The sequence below is a fragment of the Hyla sarda genome, chromosome 1 (genome assembly GCF_029499605.1).
Source record: "Hyla sarda isolate aHylSar1 chromosome 1, aHylSar1.hap1, whole genome shotgun sequence".
Taxonomy (NCBI): Eukaryota; Metazoa; Chordata; class Amphibia; order Anura; family Hylidae; genus Hyla; species Hyla sarda.
The window spans coordinates 419,010,877-419,036,630 of record NC_079189.1 but is presented as its reverse complement, the minus strand read 5'-3'; the positions used below and the strand labels follow the sequence as shown (position 1 = coordinate 419,036,630).

At 41.2% G+C, this 25,754-nt stretch overlaps 1 protein-coding gene across 1 annotated transcript in view; it reads right to left on the bottom strand.

Moving 5' to 3' along the window:
• Window positions 1-3,217: 3,217 nt before the first annotated feature.
• Window positions 3,218-25,754, bottom strand: part of SGSM1 (small G protein signaling modulator 1) — a 376,300-nt gene continuing 353,763 nt past the window's right edge. Inside the window, exon 25 of the mRNA XM_056528949.1 lies at window positions 3,218-13,077. Within this exon, the coding sequence (XP_056384924.1) occupies window positions 12,989-13,077 (89 nt within the window). The 3' untranslated portion in view covers window positions 3,218-12,988. The remainder of the gene's footprint in view (window positions 13,078-25,754) is intronic.

The window sequence follows — 25,754 nt, the reverse complement described above, 5'->3', positions numbered from 1 at the left end:
TTCTAGTCTATATTCTGTCTACTTTCTTGGAGTCAACCTTTCTAATCTATTAAAGCAGATGTATACTTATCTTTTTAGCCGGCATAATTAGAATAATTATTTTAGAACAGAATTCAGAACCAAGCTTTGACTGCATATCAAAACCTTTAACACAAGTTTCCTTAAATTTTTTTTGTTAGGAGATATTTTTATTAACATTTTGTAATATTGACAAACATGTACAGAAAATACACAAGAAAAATAAATACTAACGAGTCAAAAGAAGGCACATGGGTAATACTTATAACAAAACAGCTACTAACAGTTCTTCTCTACCTAGTCCTTAGAAAAGAGATAACATATTAGAGGACCCTGCACTGAACTAAGGAGATGTCCGTGACCGAGAGACCCTCCACCAGCCGACCTTTTAAGGCCATAGACTCTGGATACAACACAGCCAATGTCTGTGAGCCAAACAAGTGGTACTCCCTATACCAGGCATTTGCAACCTTCGGCACTGCAGATGTTTTGGACTACATCTCCCATGATGTTCTGGCAACATTTTGGCTGAAAGAGCATCATGGGAGATGTAGTTCAAAACACCTGCAGTGCCAAAGGTTGCCTATATCTGCCCTATAGCATGGACGACATACTGAATTGAACTTGTGCAGCACTCCACATTTTTTGTAGATCTCTCTTTCAAGGCAGACAATCAGGGAAACGTGGGTAACTCAGTAATCATCAGGGTCCTATTTATCTCGAACAGTAAGAGGGTATTGTAAATTATATTTATCTAGGAGCTCTGCATATAAAGAGGAAAAAACACCTGAGGAATCCTGAGTCACCACCAACTCTAAAGGAGGGGAAGAGTTGATAACTAAAGACATTGATCTACCCTACACCTCAATGAAAGAGTTGCAGATAACAGTAGAATGAAGTACGCAGCAGATCGAAGTCTGACAGCAACTGTTAAAAGGACTTGAATGACCCATTAGAAAGCAGTTGCCCCAACTGAACTAACACCCTCCGCTCCTAAAATGCATAGTCCGAAAATGATAGGAGTTCTGGAAGGCCGGGTTACGCCATAGCGGCATGAAGGAAGTGCACCCCTCCACCCCCAGCATAGTCTTGGCTTTACTACATATTTTGAAGTTTCATTAATGTTAATCAGATCACTAGGGTTTTTTCAGTATTAATCAGTGTTAACAATTTCAACTGTAGTTTTAATGTTATGGCTGACAAATTTATGTGTGTGCATGTATATATGTGTCACAGTCTGTGTGAATGTGCATGTGTGTCTAAGTGTGTATATGTGCATGAATGCATTGATACAATGAGGATCAAAAGTTTGGGCACCCCAGGTAAAAATTTGTATTAATGTGCATAAAGAAGCCAAGGAAAGATGGAAAAATCTCCAAAAGGCATCAAATAACAGATTAGACATTCTTATAATATGTCAACAAAGGTTAGATTTTATTTAAATCATTTACACTTTCAAAATAACAGAAAACAAAAAAATGGCAAAAGTTTGGGAACCCTGCAGAGTTAATATCTTGTACTGCCCCCTTTGGCAAGTATCTCAGTTTGTAAATGCTTTTTGTAGCCAGCCAAGAGTCTTTCAATTCTTGTTTGAGGTATCTTTGCCCATTCTTCCTTACAAAAGTCTTCCAGTTCTTTGAGATTTCTGGGCTGTCTGTCACACACTGCTCTTTTAAGGTCTATCCATAGATTTTCAATTATGTTGAGGTCAGGAGATTGTGAAGGCCATGGCAAAACCTTCAGTTTACACCTCTTTATGTAGTCCCCCTGTGGATTTCGAGGTGTGTTTAGGATCATTATCCTTTTGTAGAAGCCATCCTCTCTAACTTCAGCTTTTTCACAGATGGCATCAAGTTAGCATCCAAAATTTGCTGAAATTTTATTGAATCCATTTTTCCTTCTATTCGTGAGATGTTCCCTGTGCCACTGGCTGCAATACAACCCCAAAGCATGATTGATCCACCCCCATGCTTAACAGTTGGACAGAGGTTCTTTTCATTAAATTCTGTCTTCTCCAAATGTACCTTTGCTCATTCCGGCTAAAAAGTTAAATTTTAACCTCATCGGTCCACAGAACTTGTTTCCAAAATACATCAGGCTTGTCTATATGTTCATTCGGAAAGTTCAAACGCTGATTTTTGTGGTGAGGACGTAGAAGAGGTTTTCTTCTGATTACTCTTCCATGAAGACCATATTTGTAAAAGTCTCTCTTTATATTGGAATAGTGTACCACAACTCCAGTGTATGCCAGATCTTTCTGGAGGGATTGTGCAGTCAAACATGGGTTTTGAATAGTTTTTCTCACAATCCTGCGAGCGGTTCTGTCTGATATTTTTCTTGGTCTTCCAGATCTAGCTTTAACTTCCACTCTTCCTAATGACTGCCATTTCTTAATTACATTCCAGACAGAGGATATTGACATCTGAAAACGTTTTGCTATCTTCTTATATCCTTCTCCAGCTTTGTGAGTGTCAACTATTTTTAGTTTCAGATTTCCAGACAACTGCTTAGAAGAACCCATGGTGCTGATTGTTGGGGCAAGGTCAGATGAGTCTGGGCATTTAAAACCTTTGAGATGGACATCACCTGGTCTTCCCAGATGATGATTGAGAACAATCCATGACACTGGCAGGTCTCCGCTTTGCAAAGGGGGCAGTGCATGCTATAAATTCTGCAAGGTGCCCAAAGTTTTGCAGACGCCATTTTTTTTGTTTTGTTATTTTGAACGTGTAAATAATGGAAATAAAATCTAACTTTTGTTGACATATAATAAGAATGTATAATCTGTAATTTGATGCCTTTTAGAGATTTTTCCATCTTTCCTTGGCTTTTTTATGCACAGTAATACAAATTTTTACCTGGGGTGCCCAAACTTTTGATCCCCGCTGTATTTGTGTCTTATGTGTGTGTCTGTATGCGTGTACTATATGTGTGCATCTTAATGATGGTGAACGCCCCCTTTACAATATTCTACATGTGCCCTGTTAATAATGGAATGCAACCACTCCCAAGATGTAAACTGAGTTACCTGATTGTTTGCTGTAAAAACAGGTTCATGTAGTTTAAGCTGTGGGGGTGTAAACTATGGCAGTGACTTAATATGGAACAGAGATAAGCAGAGCCAGCTGTCAATTTTTTTCTTTTAGAATTCTGAAAATAAATTAAACATTTATAATAAACAAGCATATCCAACTTTAGTAACAACAAAGAGCTTTATTTGTTTGAAAATACATATACCATTTAGAATATATTCTTAATTTGCCTCTCTGAACAACAGGATAGAGAAATTTACATAATAAAAATAAAAAGTGAATAAAATCATATAAAAAGCGTTCACCATTGTTGAGTCAGGAAACAAGATACAATATGTAAAACATGAACTTCACATAACAGATTTCTTTTTTTATGTCCTAGCACATCACATTGTGGTACGATAAATCCCTCAGCTAGCAGAACAGTTTTTGAATTGCTGAAAGTGAATGTTTCACTATAGCAGAATACATTATTGTTACTATTTTTACTACAGGAACAAAGCAAACAGGACAAACAAACATGTTCTATACTATATGCATACATATGGTAGACAATTATGTATAACAAGTGCTTCAGCTTTTTATTTAAGGGTTTCAATAATCAGGAGATTCATTCCTTGACAATAAAGAACCTGCATTTGTAACACACATACAAAAGTTGACAATTTCCGGCTGCGGTAAAGCTCACTGTAGTTTTCATTAAAAGGATTACTGTCAGGAAGTCTATAAATGGCCTATTTTATTATAAAAATTTGACTTATCTTGAACTTGAGAACATCTATAAACATGTATATTCGTTTATAGTGTTGGAGTGTGTAGGGTTAACGGAGTACTCTACCCCTAGACATCTTATCCCCTATCCAAGGATAGGGTATAAGATGTCTGATCGCGGGGGTCCCGCCGCTGGGGACCCCCGCGATCTCTCCAGCAGCTCCCTAGTCATCTGCAGCACGGAGCCAAAGTTTTCTCCGTGCCTGATGACTCATGATACAGGGGCCAACTTTTCGTGACATCGCTGCCCCGCCCCCTTGTGACATGCCCCACCCCCTTAAATGCAAGTCTATGGGAGGAGGCATGACCACCACCACGCCCCTCCCATAGACTTGCATTAAGGGGGAGGGGCCATGACAACACAAACCACCAGGCCCCTGTATCGTGAGTCATCAGGCACAGAGCAAACTTTGGCTCCGTGCTGCAGATGACTAGGGGGCTGCTGGAGAGATCGCTGCGGTCCTCAGCGGCGGGACCCTGGTGATCAGACATCTTATCCCCTATCTTTGAATGGGGGATAAGATGTCTAGGGGCTGAGTACCCCTTTAAGCCCCATTGGAAAGGGGAATGGAAAACAAACTTGTTCGAGAAAAGTTCCACAAGGTAACAGTGTTGCTTTTATTACACTATGCCTGAATAAACATTATTGGGCTCCCTATGCTTATGTAAGGTTGGGATGACACGGTGTTAACCCTGTATGTAGGTATGTGTAGGCATCCTGTCAAAAAGGTTATTCTGCATTGTCCTGGCAAAGGACCTATTCAGCTTAGAAGCATTACTGACATGACATTTTTTTTTGAATTGTCACACAAACATTAAAACTTTTAATTGGTCAAGGTCTGTGTTGAAACCCTCTTCAATCTCTAGATATCTCTAGATATATCACTTCTCCTCACAGCTTGCCACCTGATCCAAGGCATCACAGGAGCAGAGGGTCATTAAATGGGTACTCCGCTGGAAAACAAAATTTTTTTTTTAAATCAACTGGTGCCAGAAAGTTAAACAGATTTGTAAATTACTTTTCTATCTGTCAGCAGAGAGCGCTGTTGTCAGACAGAAAATAATTAAAAAGAAAAGAACTTCCTCTGGAGCATACAGCAGCTGATAAGTACTGGAAGGAATAAGATTTTTAAATAGAAGTAATTTACAAATCTGTTTAACTTTCTGGCACCAGTTGATTTAAATAAAAATGTTTTCCAGCTAGGTACCCATTTAAGTCTATGGAACGCATCTCCTGCAATGATTCAGATCAGGTGGCAAGCTGGGGAGAGAAATGCACATTCAACTTTTTCCAACTATATCTAGACATCAGACCCTGACCAAAAAACATTTTTGACATGTCTGATATGTCAAGAGTTTTTTTTTATTACAATAATCCTTAAGGCATTCCCTGTACCTATAAGTTGAAAAATTTTGTCATTAGTTTACTATGTTTAGGCCATTAAACTCCCTGTCAGTACCATGGTATATGTTGGCATCCCTTTTTAACAGGATGCTGATGCATACCCATTATGTAATGGGTTCACAGTGTGAACGCAGCCTTAAAAAGAAACGGCACAACATAAATTCTAAGGAACGATGGTTAACAAGTCAGTAGAGCTGACAGTGCCTTTTTACATGAAATATATTTGTTTATTCAATTTAATGAGTACTATAAAGTGATCTTTTATACGTGTCTTAGATGAGTGAGGGTATGTTCACACCTGGTTAACTTATTGGAGACTGAAAATCTGTTCTTAACATTTGAATGAGGCTATTTTGCAGCATGAACATGCATTTTTACTAACTCAATGCAGATCTATCAAATTGTTACAGAAATTTCTGTAGCACATCTGCCACATGTAAACATACTGTAGGAAGTTCTGGTGTAACTAGCTTGACATACAATATAATAAAATAAAAACATTATTTTGGAAGAATAAGAGTCCACAGCTTGAGGAAAAAGTCCACAAATACACCTTATCAGAGCATTTTCACTGAATAATTATTATTACACTATCATACTGTCAAGGAAGTAAAAGAAAATTCTACAAGAGAACGCATTTTCATATGAGATTATTCACACTCTTACAATGTACTCTAAAAGCATCACACTCTAGAAAACATAAGTATTACCACTTTGATATGTTTCACAATTAATTCCAAGAAGGTAGGCAGCATTTCTTTTGTTGCATCTTGCTAAAACTCACAGTGAGGTATTATAGGTGCTTTCCAGTGAAATTGTGATGTCACTATTCTCAATGAATGATCTTTATAATACACAAGCAAATACAGCATTTTCAGGTGAAGAGATCTCTCATGATAATTTACCTGTAAAATGTGCATAATTTATGAGTAAAGGACATTTCTCTCATACAGTGGCACTGCTAGTTTACAGGTGTATTTACTCACATAGTTTTTTTTAGAATTACACAAAACAAGAAAGAAATACAAACACAGCAGCAAGAAGACTACAAAACCGGAACAAGTAAATACACCTCATTGTTATTATCCTGTGACCTCTCAAAAAAATAAAGAATTTTTACTCAAGTGGTCTACCTGCCCCTGGCACAGAACAACAATTTAGCACTAATTTTATTTGGGAACCTGGATATAGCAGGTGGATTTTATTTTCCAGGTACAAAAGGAGATGATAACCAATATTTCAACTGTCCATGGTGTTGGGGTATAAAAATGGTTTATTCATGATTTTATTAGATGTTGGGGGTAAGATGTGGTAGACATATTAACTGGCGAAATGTTTGACATTATTATACAAGTACTATTGTTATTTTATGGAAAAAGTTATGTTGTGTACTATATTTTACAACCAAATATTTAAGTGCTGATTTGTTTAAAAGTTTTTACGATTTTAACCATGATTTTATAATTAACAAATTAGGCTGCCACTCTACAGATGTAGCCAAAGCCATGATGATTGCAGTGGTGTGACGTCTTGGGACTGTAGAGTGTCCTCACACCTACCAATAGGCTGTATGCCTTGTGGCTGGAGGAGAATTGATTCCTTTCATTGTCATTAGATTCTGCTCCTTTACGTAGTGTAGAGTGCCACAGAAAACACATACAAGAGCAGAGTTTATTACCCATGGACAAGAGTGGTGCTGTTTCTAAAAGAGGCAAATCCTTTTTATCTAATTCCAGAGAACCCATTTAATAAGGGGCAATTGGTAAGCAAAGCTGTAGTGTCTGGGAAAAGCTTTAAGCAAATGAAGCTTTATATAATTATGTCATCTGCACAAATGTACACAAGATATATCTGTATCTGCGGTTTAGTATATAATATAAAATTTGAATAGTGCACTATGTACTGAATGTACACATGCCAACTTATTTTACATAAGCTTATATTACCCTGTCATGTTCTCCTGGTCTTTGTAGCTTTTATTGGAATAAATATCCTGTTTTCTGATACTCGCGCTGGACACCTTGCCTTTGTACATAAGCTTATATTACAAACAAAACAAAAAACACCTAAGAGAAATACCAAAGCATTTTTGGGAGACCTGTCTAACTTTGAAAACGTTATTTCAATTTATCAGTATGGAAGTTTATAGTGGGAAGTAGATTTGTGTAGAAACCTCCTTACTGTTTTCGGTTTACATATGGTTTCAACCCTATGTTGGAAGTATATATTGGGAGGATCTTCCAGTGCACCCCCTGCTGTTGCAAAACTACAATCTACAGCATGCCCAGACAGCCATCAGCTGTCCAGGCATACTGGAAGTTGAAGTTTTTCAGCAACTGGAGGTACACAAGTGTGGAGACCAGTGTCCTAGTTTATACTGCTGATTAAAGACAATGAGGAATACAATATGACACATTGGTTCCCATAAAAAAAAAAAAAAAAAAAAAAAAAGAGAGGTACACGGCAATCAATATCTGCGTATTCCAAAAGTTCACTGTATGCACAAAAACATAAAAGCATTCCCTTAGTAAAAGCATTCCCTTAGTAAAAGCATTCCCTTAGTTACTAAAATGTGCTGGGGGAGAGGATGGTCGCAGTCTAGTTTAAATATTTTTGACGAGCTGGTTACTGAACTACCCATTACTATGCTAGAAGCATTGATACTTTTCATTTGCATGATTTAATACCTTGCACAACTCTGTATTATAAACAGAGGGCAAGGATATTCTTTATTATATTTGAAAATATGATTTAATTAATCATACTGATACACAGACACACAATGTAAGCAGCTTTATGCAAAAGTTTTTTTTTTAGGCATGAAACTTCTACTGCTGTGTTGCTAACAGCACAGTGGGCTAACTGCTCTGGAATGACACAATGGCCGACATTTATCATTGTCTTTAGACTTTTTTGTGTCAAGAAAAGGCGCAAGCAGGGTTTATTTGTGCATTTTGGTTTACAGATTTCTGCTGATTTTTAGTTGCAATCCACTGATTTTGGCAATACACCTGATATGGAAGGATTTTATGAACTGCACCTTTTTTGTGAAAAGGCGCAAAAAAAGCGCAGAGCCACTGAAAAGTCTCTAAACTACACCAGCCCAGACTTAGCTTTATGGTGTATGTGAAGAGTAACATTTCTGAAAAAGTGTACCTGCACAAAATTTATGAAATGCTCTGTAACTATTTAATAAATGTGGTGCTCCTGCACATTACCAGCACACACACACACACACACACAAAAAAGTGTAGAAAAATGCTTCACTTACACCTACAATTATAAATTCCTCCCTTTGTGTATGCCTCTAAAGTTAAAGTTGGTGACCCAATTTTTTGGTGCTTTATGACATAGGTAGATTTAAAATATCATAAAACAGAGTTTTAAAGATTGGTCACAAAATTACTGGCATGTTCTGCAGAGTTTCTAAAGATGCAACAAAATAAACACCTAAGATAATAAAAATGTAGATAAAGGCAATACATTAAGTTTATGTCTTATGATCTGTAGGATTCATGAAAACAAAGTTATCCTTGAAAAAATAACGCAACTCTTTATGTGTCTCCTCTCTTCACACAAACAGAATTCTCTGAGTACATATACAAGGTATGTTGGAAACATTTAAGAGATATCTTTACTAGTAAAATGATTCACACACTGACTTTTACGAAGACACAGAAATGTACAGTAAATAGAAGAAATAAATAGTTATCATTATCTTTATAAGTTATTCAAAAACACTGATATTTGAGGACACAAAATCAACTCTTCTTAAGAGCCTAGGATCCTTTACAGATATTATAGGATATCGTAGATTAATGGAGCCTTTATTAAACACTTTCTAACACTGTTTATGCTAAGGTGCCTTGTTTATAGGACCCTAACTTTGCAAGTAAAAATTTCATATGCATAACATATTTCAAGAGAAGTAGGACATATTCAGGTGCTAAATAAAGCTTCTGAATACATTAGCTCATCATGATTGATACTGATATGCAGGTTTTTGAGATAAAGTAGTGACAGTAGTGATTCCCTACTTTTACGATATGTAAAACTTTTTTTTTTCCTTTAAAAGCCATTATCAAAGTTATCAATTCCAACATAAAAATAATAATTTAAGACAAACTGGTGATATTATCAGGCTAGGTTTAATCCTGAATAATGACTGGAAGTCCCAATGAGAAAGGCTGAGCAACATTTGCAGATTTTCATGCTGAACAGTGATGCTGGAGACAGACCCCATGACTAATTGGGTTTACCAGGAAAAACAATTCCACAGTACAATAATTCCACACAGAAGTGTACTGCAATGTACATTAAATTATGCTCACGCCAAATTAAAAGAAAGATTTTGAACCAGTATTGTTGTTTCCTGGGTATGATATTTAGTACATAATGTACCCTTATTTAAAAATAAATAAATAAATGAAGAGGAAAAGCAGTTCTGTTGCCAACAGCAACTAGATTACTACTACTATTTTGTAGTGCAGGTTAGAAAATAAAAGTATTGACCTACTTGATACAGACAACTCCTATTCTTTTCTTGTGCATTAGTGTTCATAAATGAGCCCCCCTGTTCGAATTAATCTATTATAATGCTTGTTTTTTTTTCTACAAAATAACATGTTATGAGTGCTACTAAATCGAGACATACAAAGCGATTTTCAAATTCACTTTAATTCCCAGTAGCATAGTTTAAAGGGAAAGTTATATGATATTCGGTTATAAGATATTCAGTAAGATTTATATATTTAGTTCACTAACATTTGCCTGGGCTTTGCCAATTTAATTTGTGCTGTAACACTAAAGAAAACCATACACATTAGAGCAGATGAAAACAGCCAACTTCAACCAAAACATTCACTCATTAAGGGAAGTTTAACAATGAAAGATTGCTTTAGCCAAATGTTGACAGATCTCAAAAGTTGTTGCGCTTGAAATTTTTCTGATAGCCCGAGAACAATCTTACAGGAAAAAAAGTTTCAAGAATTTTCTCCCAGAAAGATTGTTCGTCCATACCCTGGAGTCATTAAACATGTAAAGCCAGCTTGTATGACTGTAACAGTTAATATGGGACTAAAATGTGTATGGCTGCACATGCAGTATGATAACATATAGATCAATAACATACATGCGCTGTGTTAGAATGTATGACCATATCCCTTAGTTAATTCTTTACTTTATTTCAGAAGTTCTCTAACACTTCAAAAAATATCCGAATATTTTAAATAGGAATGGTAGGCTTTGGATACATGCTTTGGATAGCTCATTAGCTATATACAGGTTTGTAAGGCAGCATATACCCATCCAAGAGCCTCCCCACTCAGACTAAATGGGCTCTGACATGAGGACAAGTAAGGAGTCTAACATGAGGGCAGATAAAAAGAAAGGAGTTGTTCTGTGTAGCAGCCATATTCTTTAAAGAGTACCTGTCATCAACTAAACTTTCCCTGATCCCCCTCCCCATCTGTCCCTTACTCTAACTATGGCTTTCCCTGCGTTTATTGAGGTTTAAAACACTGTGGAAATACCTTTTTTCATCCCTCTTCATTAGCTCAGGAGCACTGTCTTTCTGAGGGGTGGAAGGAGGCGGGTCCCGGCAGGCATGAGGTCACATGAAGCCTGGCCGGGACTCTGCTTCTGCCAGTCTTCCTGTATGCTGCTCTCCCTCTGCAGCAGTGTTTCCCAACCAGGGTACCTCCAGCTGTTGCAAAACTACAACTCCCAGCATGCCCAGACAGCCAACAGCTGTGTGCAGTGTGCATACAGACTAAGTACCGGGGAGGGACGGCAGCCTCTCTCCCTCTCCTGTGTCTCTCTGCACTAAAAAGTAAATGCTGAGAACCAGGGGTGGTGGGAGCAATTACTGAGGCAGTAATTAAGATGAATGTCAGATGGGGGGGGGGGCACAGAGCAGGGAGTGCAGTGAGATAATACAATGTATAAGATAACGTGTGGTGAGGGGCAGGGAGAACACAGAACAGGGGGGAGGGGGAGGTGACTGGCATCTGTTTTATGAGAGGCATGTGCAGGCTTGTAGCTCACAGTCCTGCTCATGGCTGGGAGCGAGTCCTGAGCTGAGAGTACTGAACTTCCTGTGGAAGGACCAGAGCCCTTTCAGCATTAGTCCTAAAAGCTGTACACTTACTATGAAAAGCATAGGAAGCTGCCTGCAGACCAGGCATAGAAGAGAGACCCCTAGTAGCCAAAAGTATAAAATGAAAAAAACTGGTATAAATATTAATATTTTTTAATGAAGATATATTACAATATGTCTTCATTAATGATTACGAACATCATATTAAAAGTTTTTGTTGATGACAGGTACTCTTTAAACTTGTGAAAACTTAAATAAACAGATAAATCCTTCAGACACACAGCAGTTTATTCCCTGCATTGGAAATAAAGGGCTTGAGTTAAAGGATAAGTATCATGAAAAAAAAAAAACATATTCCCTATCTGAAGTATAGGGGATCATTTTAGAACGTGGGGGGTCCTATCGCTCGGGCCCCCGTGATCTGCTGTTTGGAGACCCGACTTTCTACCACAGGGGCGTATCATGACCCCCCACCCGAAGCAGAGTTCGCCACGCCCCCTCCATATAGCTCTATGGGAAAGCCGTTTGGCAACCTTTGGCTCTCCCATAGCGCTATATAGAGGTGGTGTGACATTTAGGGGATATACGGATAGGGGATATACATTTTTTTCATGATACTTAGCCTTTAATCTGTTTAAAAAACACTGAATGTTACCAGCCTTGCACAATGAACTTCCTTGTCGCTAAAAATGCATCTTATCATAATTAAAGTAGAAAAGGTAACTTCACTGTTGGGATCTACAGGACGTTAGTGAAAAAATCAGTGTGAAAAAAGATTTAAAAAAAGAAAGGCATTTTGCAACCGACTCATTATTAGTAAAAGCATGTGTTTTGATAACTACAATCATTCTCATACTGCAAATTCAGCAACATAAAACCATGTAAAACAATAAAGTCAATAAAAAATAAATAATATCAATATATATTTATACATTATCTCTGATATATTCCAATAGATTGTGCCTATAAATCATCCCTGCAATGATAAAGCTGTGCAGCCAAATAGTAGGAAGTTAAATTATTAATAAATAAGCAGGACCTCCAGACGGGCAAAACACAGGCCTCGATTTTGAGCAATTTGCATACATAATAAGCAGCTGGTCCTGGCAGAAAATGAGATTAACTCATAATGGCAACATCATTAGATAAAAATAATCTACTCTGTTTGTGCTAAAGTGTGTTCTATAAACAGGTTTGTGACTATGGCCTTCTGAAATATGGAGCTTAAGAATATATATATAATGTGTATATATTTCTTACACTGTAACCCAATTAATGCTATATTTTAACAAGGATCACTAGCACATTAACACTTTTAATATTGGTGAAGGGTTTCTGAAATCATCAAGGAAATCAACCTTGTAGTGAGGTCTTTGGTTTAACAATAAACTAACGAGGCCAAACAGCAAAAAAAACTAAATCAGGAAGAAAAAAAAAAGACACCCATTCTTTCAGTAGCTGCTTCCTATGCTACTAGAACTGGCTCAGTTTCTGGCACTTATTTACATGAATAAACTGGCCATTAAGATAGTGTATTGTATAACTTATTCTCTTCTGTTTGGACTTGATTGCATTGCTGAACAAATGATTTCCAGGGCTCCATGGCAGTGGGAGTTTTCATGCTGGGTTGGATGTGGCTGTGCTTCTCTCTCTCTGGAGGCCCCTTTACTTGTTCTCAATCAGTGTCTGAACCTTATACACAAGATCTCGGGCAAGTTTCAGGATATGCTTTATGTTGTGTCTCTCTGCCATCTCTAAAAAGCAAAAACAAAAGCAAGGATGAATAACTAAAGTAGTACTTCTGTCATAAACATAACAAATAACAAATTAAGTTATCTATAAATAGATTCATCAAGTATTATGAATAGTACATTCCAGGTATTACATCCGGATTCCTCTCCAGATTCAGAATGAAAACAATTTCATTCACTGTCAGCAAAGCATTAAAGGGGTACTCCATTTGAAACATCATATCCCCTATCCAAAGGATAGGGGATAAGATGCTAGATTGCGGGGGTCCTGCCGCTGGGAACCCCCACGATTTCCGGGCCGGCAGCGCCCAGAACACGGAAGCTCGCAGCTTTCGCGTTCGTGACGTCACGCCCCCTCCATTCATGTCTATGGGAGGGGGCGTGACGGCTGGTACATAGCCGTGAATGGAAGGGGCGTGGTGGCCCGCATCGCCAGTCATCGGGCATGGAGCGAAGTTCGCTCCATGCACCAAATGACAAGGATTCAGCGCCGGAGATCGTGGGGGTCCCCAGCGGCAAGACAACCGCGATCTAACATCTTATCCACTATCCTTTGGATAGGGGAAACTATGTTTCCAGCAGAGTACACCTTAAAAGGGGTTATCCAACTTAAAGTGACTTTAGTAATTATGAGTCATACAGTAATGGACATGCTTACCAAGGATCTGTGCTTGTGTCCTGTGTCCCTAATCATGCTGCTGGCTTGTTTTTGGGAACTGGCTACATCCTGTTTCTGTGGCCTCCCTCATTACTATAATCCCCAGGATCCTTTGTTTCAAGGTGGTTGGTGACTATTTTCCCTCCCACACATTGGTTGCCCACCCATTGCACAGCACAACCTGACACACAAGCAGTGGAATTGTGTGATTATGAATGCACACACATACGCCATCATGTGTAACGTCATCAGGGCGCTTAACACAAGCCCCCTTTTGGCTCCTGACTTGCGGTGTATTGTCTCAGGCCGCACAGCAGCCTGGGAAAGGTCAAAGACAATACTCATTTGGTAGGCTGCAGAAAATTTACTTCAGGAGAAAAGAAAGACAAATAAATTAAATAACAGCCATCAAACACAGGTAAGTGAAGTATATTAGTACGGTAACTAGATTAACTTTGCTTCCCTGTCTTACATTAAAAGAAGCACAAATCCTGGAATATCCTTTTAAAAACACTAAAAACAGTACTAAAAACACAAAATGGCAGATTATTATAATTGTGCAAACATTTTGGAGCAATTTGCATAATGCAGGCTTATATGACTTGTACTACATTTATTAAAGAGGTTTCAAGAAGGAGACAAAGGTTTAACCCCTTAAGGACCAAGCCCATTTTGGCCTTAAGCACCAGGCCAATTTAGTTTTTGCTTTTTCATTTTTCCTAAACATAAAGCTATCAATTTCGCACCTACAGACTCTTATAAAGGCTTGTTTTTAGCATCACAAATTGTACTTTGTAATGACATCACTTATTTTATAACAAAATCAGCTGCAAAACAAAAAAAACAAACATTTTGCAGTGAACTTTTCGGTAAAAATGACACCTTATCTTTATTCTGTAGGTCCATATGGTTACAATGATACCCAATTTAATAAGATTTTATTTTATTTTACTTTACTTTATTTTTCCGCATACAGGGCTATATGAGGGCTCATTGTTTGTGTACCATTTTTATTTTGATGGGACTTTTTGATTGCTCTTTATGAATTTGTTTATGGTATATGAAGCGACCAAAAATTTTTCATTTGAATTTGGTATTTTTATATGTGTACGCCATTGACAGTGCGGTTTAACTAACCTTATAATTTAACAGTTTGGACATGTACGCACGTGGCGGTAGCACATATGATTATTTTTATTACATTATTTTATTTAAAAAATAGGAAAAGGGGGGGGGGGATCTTTTACACTTAATTTATTTGTTTTTTAGTCCCCATAGAGGGCTATACCATGCAATCTTACGATTGCATACACTGTTGAATGCGGAGCTTTGGCTCAGCTTTAAGCAGTGTTATTGGTGCTCTGTTGCTTCAGCCTGCTGAGGCTTCCTGGAGCAGCAGAGCACCGATTGGACGGCGAGGAGGCAGGTAAGGGCCCTCCCGCCATACACTCAGCTGATCGGGACATTACGATTTTACCGAGATCGTTAACCCCTTTGATTGCGGCGTCTAAAGGGTTAATGCCGGGCATTGGCCCGGTCAGCGATGTTCGGCTTTAACTGTGGGTCCTGGCTGCTGATAGCAAATGGGACTCCTCGGGTATGAAGCGTGTTCAGCTTGTGAGCACGCTTCAAACACCGGTAACTGGACCAGGGCGTACAGGTATGCCCTCGGTCCTTAACCCCTTAAGGACCTAGGGCATACAGGTATGCCTTGGCTCCCTGGGACTTAAGGACCCAGGGTGTACCTGAACGCCTGTGGGAATTTCACTACAATGCTGGTTTTATCCCAAATTTTTCATTTTCACAAGTGGTAACAGGAAAAAAAAGCCCCCCAAAATTTGTAACACCATTTCTTCTGAGCATATAAATGTGTGGACGTAAGTGTGGACGTAAAGTGCTCTGTGTCTGGAATTGATGGCCATGTGTGTTTACAAAGCCCCCATGGTGCCAGAACAGTGGACCCTCCCACATGTGGCCCCATTTTGGAAACTACACCCCTCACGTAATGTAGTAAGGGGTGCAGTGAGCATTTACACCCCACAGGGGTCTGACAGATTTTTTGAACAGTGGTCCATGAAAATGAAAAATAAAATTTTTCATTTGCACATCCCACGGTTCCAAAGATCTGTCCAACGCCAGTGGGGTGTAAATGCTCACTGCACCCCTTATTACAGGTCATAAAGCCTCTGCTTGTATACCCTCACTTTCTGTATTTGGTATCCTTACAGAGACACACAGACAATACACCCAGTTCCAAATTATTATGCAAATTCTATTTAAGTGTCACAAAAAATTAAAACAATCTTGGACACCTGTGATAATTAGATTGCCAGGTGAACCCAATGTAAGGAAAAACTACTAAAGGTCGTGTCCACATTATTGAGCAGAGCACCATTTTCAAGCAATATGGGGAAGAAAAAGGATCTCTCTGCTGCTGAAAAGAGTGAAATAGTTCAATGCTGTTACGTCCAGCGCTCCGGCTAGAAATGCTGGCCATGAGCGCTTTCCTTCTCTGCCCTCCACTGCCAGCGGGGCAGGGTATACAAATCTCCTCAGCTGCCTGTGTGGTCGAGTCGTGCCAGGGGTAGCGACCTGGGTGCCACCTGCCGCAGCAAATCCATCCTGCTTTGCGGCGGGCTCTGGTGAAAACCAGCAGCACCTTAGACTCCGCTCTACACGGCCCACATCATCTACTACACAAGTCCAGCGTATCCACTACTACCCTGAGTGCTACAGCCTACTGCCGTGAGTCTTACAAATGCCTTGGATGAGGTATGAAACCATTAGATATTTCATGAAAACTTAAGCGTGATCATCGCAATATTAAGAGATTTGTGGCTGATTCAGAGCACAGACAGGTTCGTGCAGATAAAGGCACATTGAGGAAGATTTCTGCCAAATCTATGGATCGGATCAAGAGAGCAGCTGCTAAAATACCATTACATAGCAGCAAACAGATATTTGAAGCAAGACTGAAACCAAGACACAGAACCGGCACAGCTGCTGTGTGTAGCAATTACATTAGATATTTTAAGCAGCTGGTGCCTCTGGAGTCCCACGGACATCAAGGTGTAGAGTGCTCCAGAGTCTTGCAACCGTGCGTAAACCTTCTATTCGGCCACCACTAACCAATGCCCACAAGCAGAAATGGCTGCATTGGGCAGGAATATACATGAAGACTAATTTTCCTGTTCACTGATGAGTGCCGTGCAACCCTGGATGGTCCAGATGGATGGAGTAGTGGATGGTTCTCGGACGGCCACCCTGTTCCAACAAGGCTGCGACTTCAGCAAGGTGGTGGTGGAGTCATGTTTTAGGCCTGAATCATGGGAAGAGAGCTAGTCGGCCCCTTTAGGGTCCCCGAAGGTGTAAAGATGACCTCTGCAAAGTATGTGGAGTTTCTAACTGACCACTTTCTTCCCTGGTACAGAAGGAAGAACTATGCTTTCCGTAATAAAATCATATTTATGCATGTCAATGCACCATCTCATGCTGCAAAGAATACCTCTGCATCAATGGCTGCTATGGGGATAAAAGGAGAGAAAGTCATGGTGTGGCCTCCATCCTCCCCTGATCTCAATCCTATTGAGAACCTTTGGGGCATCCTCAAGAAAAAGATTTATGAGGGTGGGAGGCAGTTTACATCCAAACAGCAGCTCTGGGAGGCTATTCTGACATCTTGCAAACAAATTCAAGCAGAAACTGTCCAAAAACTCACAAGTTCAATAGATGCAAGACTTGTAAAGCTGCTATCAAATAAGGGGTCCTATGTTAAAATGTAACGTTACCTGTTCAAATGTTTAAAAAGTTAAAATGTTGTTAAAAGTTTGATTGAAATAGCTTTTGATTTCAGTAAATATGCCGCAAACACAACAAATGGCAATTTTCAGTTCTTTACAACCTATAAAGTATTTTGAAACTTACTGTGTGTAATAATTTGGAACAGTGCATTGTAAGTTTTTTATGTTTAAAAAAAGATTATCATTAGGTTTGTTCAATAAAATTTGAATTGTACTAACATGAGAATTATGTACATACCTGTACACCCTGCGCCCGCTCTCCTGCTATGACGTGGGGTGGTCCCAGCAGCTATTAACGGGCGGGACTCGTGTCTAATTCCGGACATCACCGATCGCGGTTATGCCAGGCATTAACCCCTTAGAAGCAGCGATCAAAGTTGATCGCCGGGTCTAAAATGAAAAAAAAAAGCATTCCCGGCAGCTCAGTCGGGCTGATCGGGATCACTGCGGTCAAATCAGAGTCCTGATCAGTTTAGAGGATGGATGGAGGGCCCTTACCTGCCTCCTAGCCATCGGAACTCTTCTGGGATTTTCCAGCCTGGCTCAGAAGGATGGAACAATCGAGTGCAGATAACACTGATCAATGCTATGCATGCAATCAGAACTCCCCTATGGGGACTAAAAAAAAAGTTTATAAATGTGAATTAACCCCTTCCATACTAAAAGTTTCCCTTTCCCAAATTCAATATAAAAAATATCTAGCATAATAAAAATAAACATATGTGGTATTGCTGTGTGCGTAATTGTCCGAACTATAAAAATAGAATAGTTAATTAAACTGCACGGTCAAAAAGTATATGTCAAAAAATTACAAAATCCCAAATTGCATATTTTTGGTCACTTTGTATATCCTAAAAAATTTTATAAAAAGCAAACAAAAAGTCCCATCAAAACACAAATGGTACTGATAAAAGCTACAGACCACAGCACAAAAATGAGCTCAAAATGAAAAAAGTTATAGGGGTCAGAAGATGACAATTTTAAACATGCTAATTTTTATTAAGTCGTAAAATAAAACCTACATAAATTGGATTTCCTTGTAACAGTATGGACCTACAGAATAAATATAAGGTGTAATTTTTACCAAAAAGTGCACTGCGTAGAAATGGAAGCCGATAAAAATTTCAAAATGGTGTTTTTTTTTTTTCAATATTGTCCCATAAATAATTTTTTAAAAAGATTTTTGTCATTACAAAGTAAAATTGGTAGCGCATAAAACAGGCACTCATATAGGTCTGTAGATGGAAAACTAAAAGCATGATTTTTAGAAGGCAAGGAGGAAAAAACTAAAGTCAGAAAGTTTGTTAACCCTTTAGGTGTTTTACCGGAATAGCAGGAAGGTGGAGGATAACATTTAAGATCTTCATTTTTTACATGTTCTTGTAGACCCATTTTTACAAGGGGTAAAAGGAGGAAAAGCCACCAAAATGTGTAACCTAATTTCTCTCGTGTAAGGAAATATCTCATATGTGGATGTGAAGTGCTCTGTGGATGCACTAGAGGGCTGAGAAGGTAAGGAGCGACATTGGGCTTTTGGAGAGCAAATTTTACTAAAATTTTTTTGGGGGGCATGTCGCTTTTAGGAAGCCCCCTTGGTACCAGAACAGCAAAAACCCCCCACATGGCACACTGTTTGGGAAACTACACCCCTCAAAGAACGTAACAAGGGGTATAGTGAGCCTTAACACCCCACAGGTGATTGACAAATTTTCACTTGAGTTGGACGTGAAAATGAAAAATGTAATTTTTTTCACTAAAATGATGGCGTTACCCCAAATTTTTCATTTTCACAGGGGGTAATAGAAGAAATGGGGGTACAAATTTTAGGGGGCATTTTCTCCTGAGTATGGAAATACCCCATATGTGGATGTTTAGTGCTCTGCGGGCGCACTACAGGGCTCAGAAGAGAAGGAGCACCATTGGGCTTTTGGAGAGAGAATTTGGTTGGAAAAGAAGTCAGAGGCCATGTGCGTTCACAAAGCCCCTGTGCTACCAGAACAGTGGACTCCCCACATGTGACCCTATTTCGGAAACTACATCCCTCATGGAATGTAACAAGGGGAGCATTTACATCCCACTGGCATTTGACAGATCTTTGGAACAGTGGGATGTGCAAATGAAAATTAGTATTTTTCATTTTCATGGACCACTGTTCAAAAAATCTGTCAGACACCTGTGGGGTGTGAATGCTCACTGCACCCCTTATTACATTCCATGAGAGGTGCAGTTTCCAAAATGGGGTCACATGTGGGGGGGGGGGTTCACTTTTCTGGCACCATGGGGGCTTTGTAAACACACATGGCCTTCAATTCCAGCCAAATTCTCTCTCCAAAAACCACATTTTGCTCCTTCCCTTCTGAGCCATGTAGTTCGCCCACAGAGCACTTAACATCCATATATGGGGTATTTCCTTACTCAGAAGAAATGGTGTTACACATTTTGGGGAGCTTTTTTCCTATTACCCCTTATGCAAAATAAAAAATTAGGGTAACACCAGCATTTTAATGAAAAAAAATCGAATTTTTCATTTTCACGTCCAACTTTAACAAAAATTTGTCAAACACCAGTAAGGTGTTAAGGCTCACTATACCCCTTGTTACATTCCATGAGGGGTGTAGTTTCCAAAACGGGGTCACATGTGGGTGTTTTTCTTTTTACGTTTATGTCAGAACTGCTATAAACCACTGACAGACCGTGCATTCTGGGAGTTGTAGTTTTGCCACTCTTGGAGGCACAATGGTGGGAAAACAGTGAGTTAGGTTACAGACTAAGTCAGTGTTTCCCTACCAGTGTATCTCCATCTGCTGCAATACTACAACTTCCAGCATGCCCAGACTGTCCAGGCATGCTGGAAGTTGTAGTTGGGCAACATCTGAAGGGCCAGATGTTGCAGAACTACAATTCCAAGCATGACTGACTGTAGGTATGCTGAGTTGTAGTTTTACAACATCTGGAGGGCCACAGTTTGGAGACCACTGCACAGTTGTCTCCAAACTGTGGCCCTCCAGATGTGGTAAAACTACAACTCCCAGCATGCACTGAAAGCCAAGGGCAGGCTGAGAGTTGTAGTTATGCAACAGCTGGAAGGGGCAGAGTTTGGAACCCCGTGTAGTGGTCTCCAAACTGTGTCCCCCCCAGATGTTGCAATAGTAAAACTCCCAGCAAGCCCAGACTGTCCAGGCATGAAAAGAGTTGTAGTTCGGCAACATCTGAAGTCGTAGATGTTGCAGAATTACAACGCCCAGCATGCCTGACTGTCTGGGCATGCTGGGAATTGTAGTTTTGTAACATCTGGAGGGACACAGTTTAAAAACCACTGCACCTCCAGGTGTTGCAAAACTACAACTCCCAGCATGCCCAGCATTCTGTTTGGGGATGCTGAGAGTAGTAGTTTTGCTACATCTGGAGTACCACAGTTTCTGGGCATGCTGGGAGTTGTAGTTTTTATTACTTTTACAAGGCCACAGTGAAGATCACTCACCAACGATCTTCACTGCCACCTGCCGTCTCCGCCGCCACACCGCAACCGTCACAGCCAAAGCTCCTGATCACAGCCGCCCCGCAACAGCCCCTGATCGCCGGTAAGCAGCTCCCGCAGCCCCCGTCATCCCCGATTCTCAACTTTAACCCTCCCGCCCCCCCCCCCCCTCCTGCCATTATTTGGTCAGTCCTGACCGACCAATGGCAGGGATAGGAGGAGGTGGCACCCCAACCCTGATCACTTATTTTAAGACGGCTATTCCTAAATATGGGAGTGTACATATTTTCCACTTGAAATCATAGAAGGACAGCCAAATGTTTTGCTGGGACTTTCAGAAAAGGCTTACAATTTATCTATGATTTATTTATGATTTAAATCCTGACAGTGCGCCATAAGTCTGAATGTCTTTTAACACTGTAATTAAAGATGTATGTGGGTTGGAGATAACTTTAAAAAGATTGTTAGCAAAAGCAGATAGTTTAAAGGAAAACTGTCACATATTTTCTCCCGCACTATCCACCGGTATTGGTGGATAGTGCGGGAGACGCTGATTAAAACGAGCCCTACCTTGGTCTGATCCGTGCCGCCGTTCGCCCGCACTTGTAGTTTTAATCTCAAAGACGGTGCTTCTGCGGGCTAACTGACACTGACGTCAGCGCCGCTAATGAATATTCATCCCTCCTGTTCTCCCTCTCTTCGCCGCTCCTAACCAGAGGATGAATATTCATGAGCGGCGTGCAGAAGCACCGCCTTTGCCAGTTACAGCTGGATATACACAGAGATTAAAACTACAATTGTGGGCGAACGGCAGCGCGGATCAGACCAAGGTAGGGCTCGTATTAATCAGCGTCTCCCGCACTATCCACCAGTACATGTGGATAGTGCGGGAGAAAATATGTGACAGTTTTCCTTTAAGGTGTGTTTGATCAATCTGAATACATTTGGAATTGGGTTTTGGTGAGTAGATGCCTTATGAAGGGGTCAATAGACACTAGTAGGGGCTCAATAGGATGGGTCTTTACCCTGTTTGGTGATCAGAATTGTTCAGAATCAGAAGTCAGCTGGGAAGAGGTAGCCTTTATAGATGTTGTTTAGGAATCTTGTAAGGACCAGTATTATGTCAGAGTTTAGCAAATTATAGCACTGGTTGAAAGCCTCTCGGGGTCTGAGTTTTATTATTGTGAAGATGTGGAATGATGTTTTGCACTCCTGTTACGTAGATGACTTGATAATTGAAAAATGAAAGTTTTGGCATCTCTAAGTTTAAGAAGAAAAGTATGTTTATAACTATATTGTATATGTTAAATGATTGTCCTATTCCTAAAATTTCTACCTTATGCCCTACTTTTATCTCTAAATGAGGACAATGTACTAAAGTTAACTCTTAATTACTGATCATGTAGAATGTGCTTGATGCTTTTTTTTAAGCTAATACCAGGAGGAAATCTTTAAAAGACTTATACCCTCTTTCTTTTTTCTATCCAGGCTTAAATACTACTAAAAAGGAGACTTTTTTGTACTCACTGTAAAATCTCTTTCTCGTAGCCTTCATTGGGTGATACCAACTGATGGGTATATGCTCTTGCCACTAGGAGGCGCTGACACTAGGAAAAAGAAAAAGTTGGCTCCTCCCTGGCAGGATATACCTGCCCACCTGCAGTGAGGCAACCAGTTTAGTCACAAAGCAGTAGGAGAAGCCAACGAGGAAATATGTCCGAAGGACCCTAGAAAGGAATCCCGGAGAACCCAAAAAACAGAAAATGGGTGGGTGCGGTGTCCTCCAATGAAGGCAACGAGAAAGAGATTTTACGGTGAGTACAAAAAAATTTCCTTTTCTCGGTCGCTCTACATTGGGGAACACCAAACTGATGGGAGATACCAAAGTAGTCCCCTAGGGTGGGAAAAAACAACCACCAGCGAAAAAGGAGACAGTCCCAAGACTGAACTAACATGTCCGTAAGGCCTGCGGATGAGCCCCCTGGTCGGAGACACACTAGGCCCAGAAAAAAGCTCCCGGAAAATTTCCCGTCCAAGGAGATGGACCAGGACCCAAAGGAAAAAGTCCGTCCTCTGTAGAGACCCAAGGCACCCGGCAGAAAAAAGGGAAACAGATGTCCGCGAAAAACTCTCCAGGCAAAAAAACTGCCATAAGGAAGTGAAGGAGTGCAGAACAGTGCCGGAGTGCCGCTAAAAATGTCCAAGACTGGAACCCTCACTACGGCTCAAGGAACCGGAAAGCCGCCTGAAAAGAAGGCACAACGTAGCATCATAGGACAGAGTCCCAAATAAGGTGACCAACAGTGACAGACCAGAATGGACCGAGGAGACCTGAGCAGCCTCAAGAAACATCCCGTCAGAACGGGAATGGAGGGAGAACCAATAAGAACCCAACTTGGACTACCAGGGTCTGGGCATAGGAAGGATGACTCCAGAAGACTGCGGTGTCAAAGTAAGACTGACACAGACAAAGGGTAAGAAAGACACATCCCTTCTAGGGAGAGCACTAGGCTGTAATAGTGAACAGAAGGCACACAAGCTGAGGCAGTAAAAAACCAAAAATAGTGGTCGAGACGACAACTCAAGTACAGACCTACGACAAGCACCCTGATCCCTGCACCCCTTGACAAAGAGGATTGTCAAGCGCGCTAGGTGCAGAAGGAGCAGGGAAATGCAATGACTGGGTAGACGAAGCCCCCCAGGCCCCAGCGGCAACCTTCGCCGCGTGGAGGAGCCACCTTGTGATTCCAGAGGGACTGGAACCCCGTACACTGAAGCTGGGCAACAAATACAAGACGTGTTGAGAGCCATTCCAGACATTGACCAATAAGGCACCTAAGTAAGCACCTAAGTCCCTCTGGACAGGGGCCCCGGAAAGGAACACCCAGAAGTACAGGGAGGGGCTGAACAGACAGGCGCCCCAGCAGGCCCCATGTCAGAACAGAGGTGCTCAACTGCCTCGGAACCGCGGGGACGAATCACCGGGAACCCCCGGGCGCACCCCACCGGCTCGGAATGCCGAAAGGCTTTACTCATACAAAGCGATTCCAGCATATGTAGGAACGCAGACATGGGGACCCCACGATAACAGTGGTGTACCAAGACTGCCGACACCCAAGAAAACACAGACATCTAAGGAACCAGCAGGAAGGGAGGAATGCCCCCAGCAGACCAACAGTGCCCCAAGAAAAGAGAACAGAGCGATGCTGCTGTTACCGCAAAAGGAAGAAAAAGTTCCAAGAACCCACATGCACACACTCTGCAGGACTGCACCTGGAAGAGAGACACCGGACTACAGCTGCAGTAGCAGCCGCATGGGCGAGGTGACCAGGTGGATCAGAACACCAAGCAGACAGTCTGGCCATATGGCAAGGAGGCTGAGGCCACGTCGGGTCCCGCACGCGGAACACACAGCGAAGAGAGATAACAGTCTGCAGACAGAGTAGCAGGCATGTAGAGAGGGACCTGGCCAAGCAGGTAACCCTGTAAACCAGTATGTGGAGCATTGTAAAAAGCACACAGGGCAACTCGGAGAGATTCACTTGCAAACTATCATGGCAGTGATGAACTACCGTCCACTGGGTGACAATGCATGGTAGTTGACCCAAAGGTGGGAGGGCGGGGAGACCAAGAAACCCCACCCCCTGGAGAGAGCGAGAGGGAAATAGAGGGGCCGTGTAATGCATCCCTGACATCCCATATAGAGTCCGAGGGGCACGCTGGGTTCCTGGGATACCATACGCAACCGTGGAGTACTGGAACTCCAGCTGCAAAAACATCCGCCGTGTGACAGTCGGCAGGGGAAGATATGCAGACAACTGTCTGGCTTACTGATATGGGTCCCTAGGTGACAGCGAGTGAGTCCATCGGAACCTCGTACTGTAGTGAGGTACCGGGAGTCCAGGCGCAGATACACCAACCATGTGATGTGGAACAGGTGATTCAGGAAAACCTGCAGACCACTACCTGGCTTACAGGTACAGGATCATGGAAGACGAGTCACGTCATTGGCACCTCGCTCAGAAGTGAGGTACCGGAACATAGTAGATAATGGAACACTCAGACGGACGCCTCACAGTAGTGAGGAACCGAAACTGCAGAAACAGATACACCAGCTGTGTGATGTGGGGCAGGCAGTGTAGAGAAACATGCCGACCAATGTCTGGCTTACTGGTAGCCAAAGTAGACAACGATGCATCCCATCGGTACCTCACCCAGGAGTGAGGTACCAGAACTCAAGCCACACATACTTCAGCCGCTGGAAGCATGACAGACGGTGTAGGCGACCATGCCGACCACCGTCTGGCTCACAGGCATGGATTCACAGAAGACAACTATGCATACCATCGGTACCTCAGTAGTGAGGAACCGGAACCCAAGGCGCAGATACATCAGCCATTTGATGTATGACAGGTGGTGTAGGCTACCATGCAGACTACTATCTGGCCTACTGGCATGGATGCACAGAAGACAACCATTCATCCCATCGGTACCTTGCCCAGTAGTGAGGTACTGGAACTTCAGCCGCAGGCACATCAGCCGTTTGATGTATGACAGGTGGTGTAGGCAACCATGCAGACTACTGTCTGGCTTACTGGCATGGATCCACAGAAAACAACTATTCATAACAGCGGCACTTCGTTCAGTAGTGAGGAACCGGAACTCCATTCGCAGATACATCAGCCGAGAATTTCGTGACAGACGATGTAGGAAAACCATGCAGACTACTGTCTGGCTTACTGGA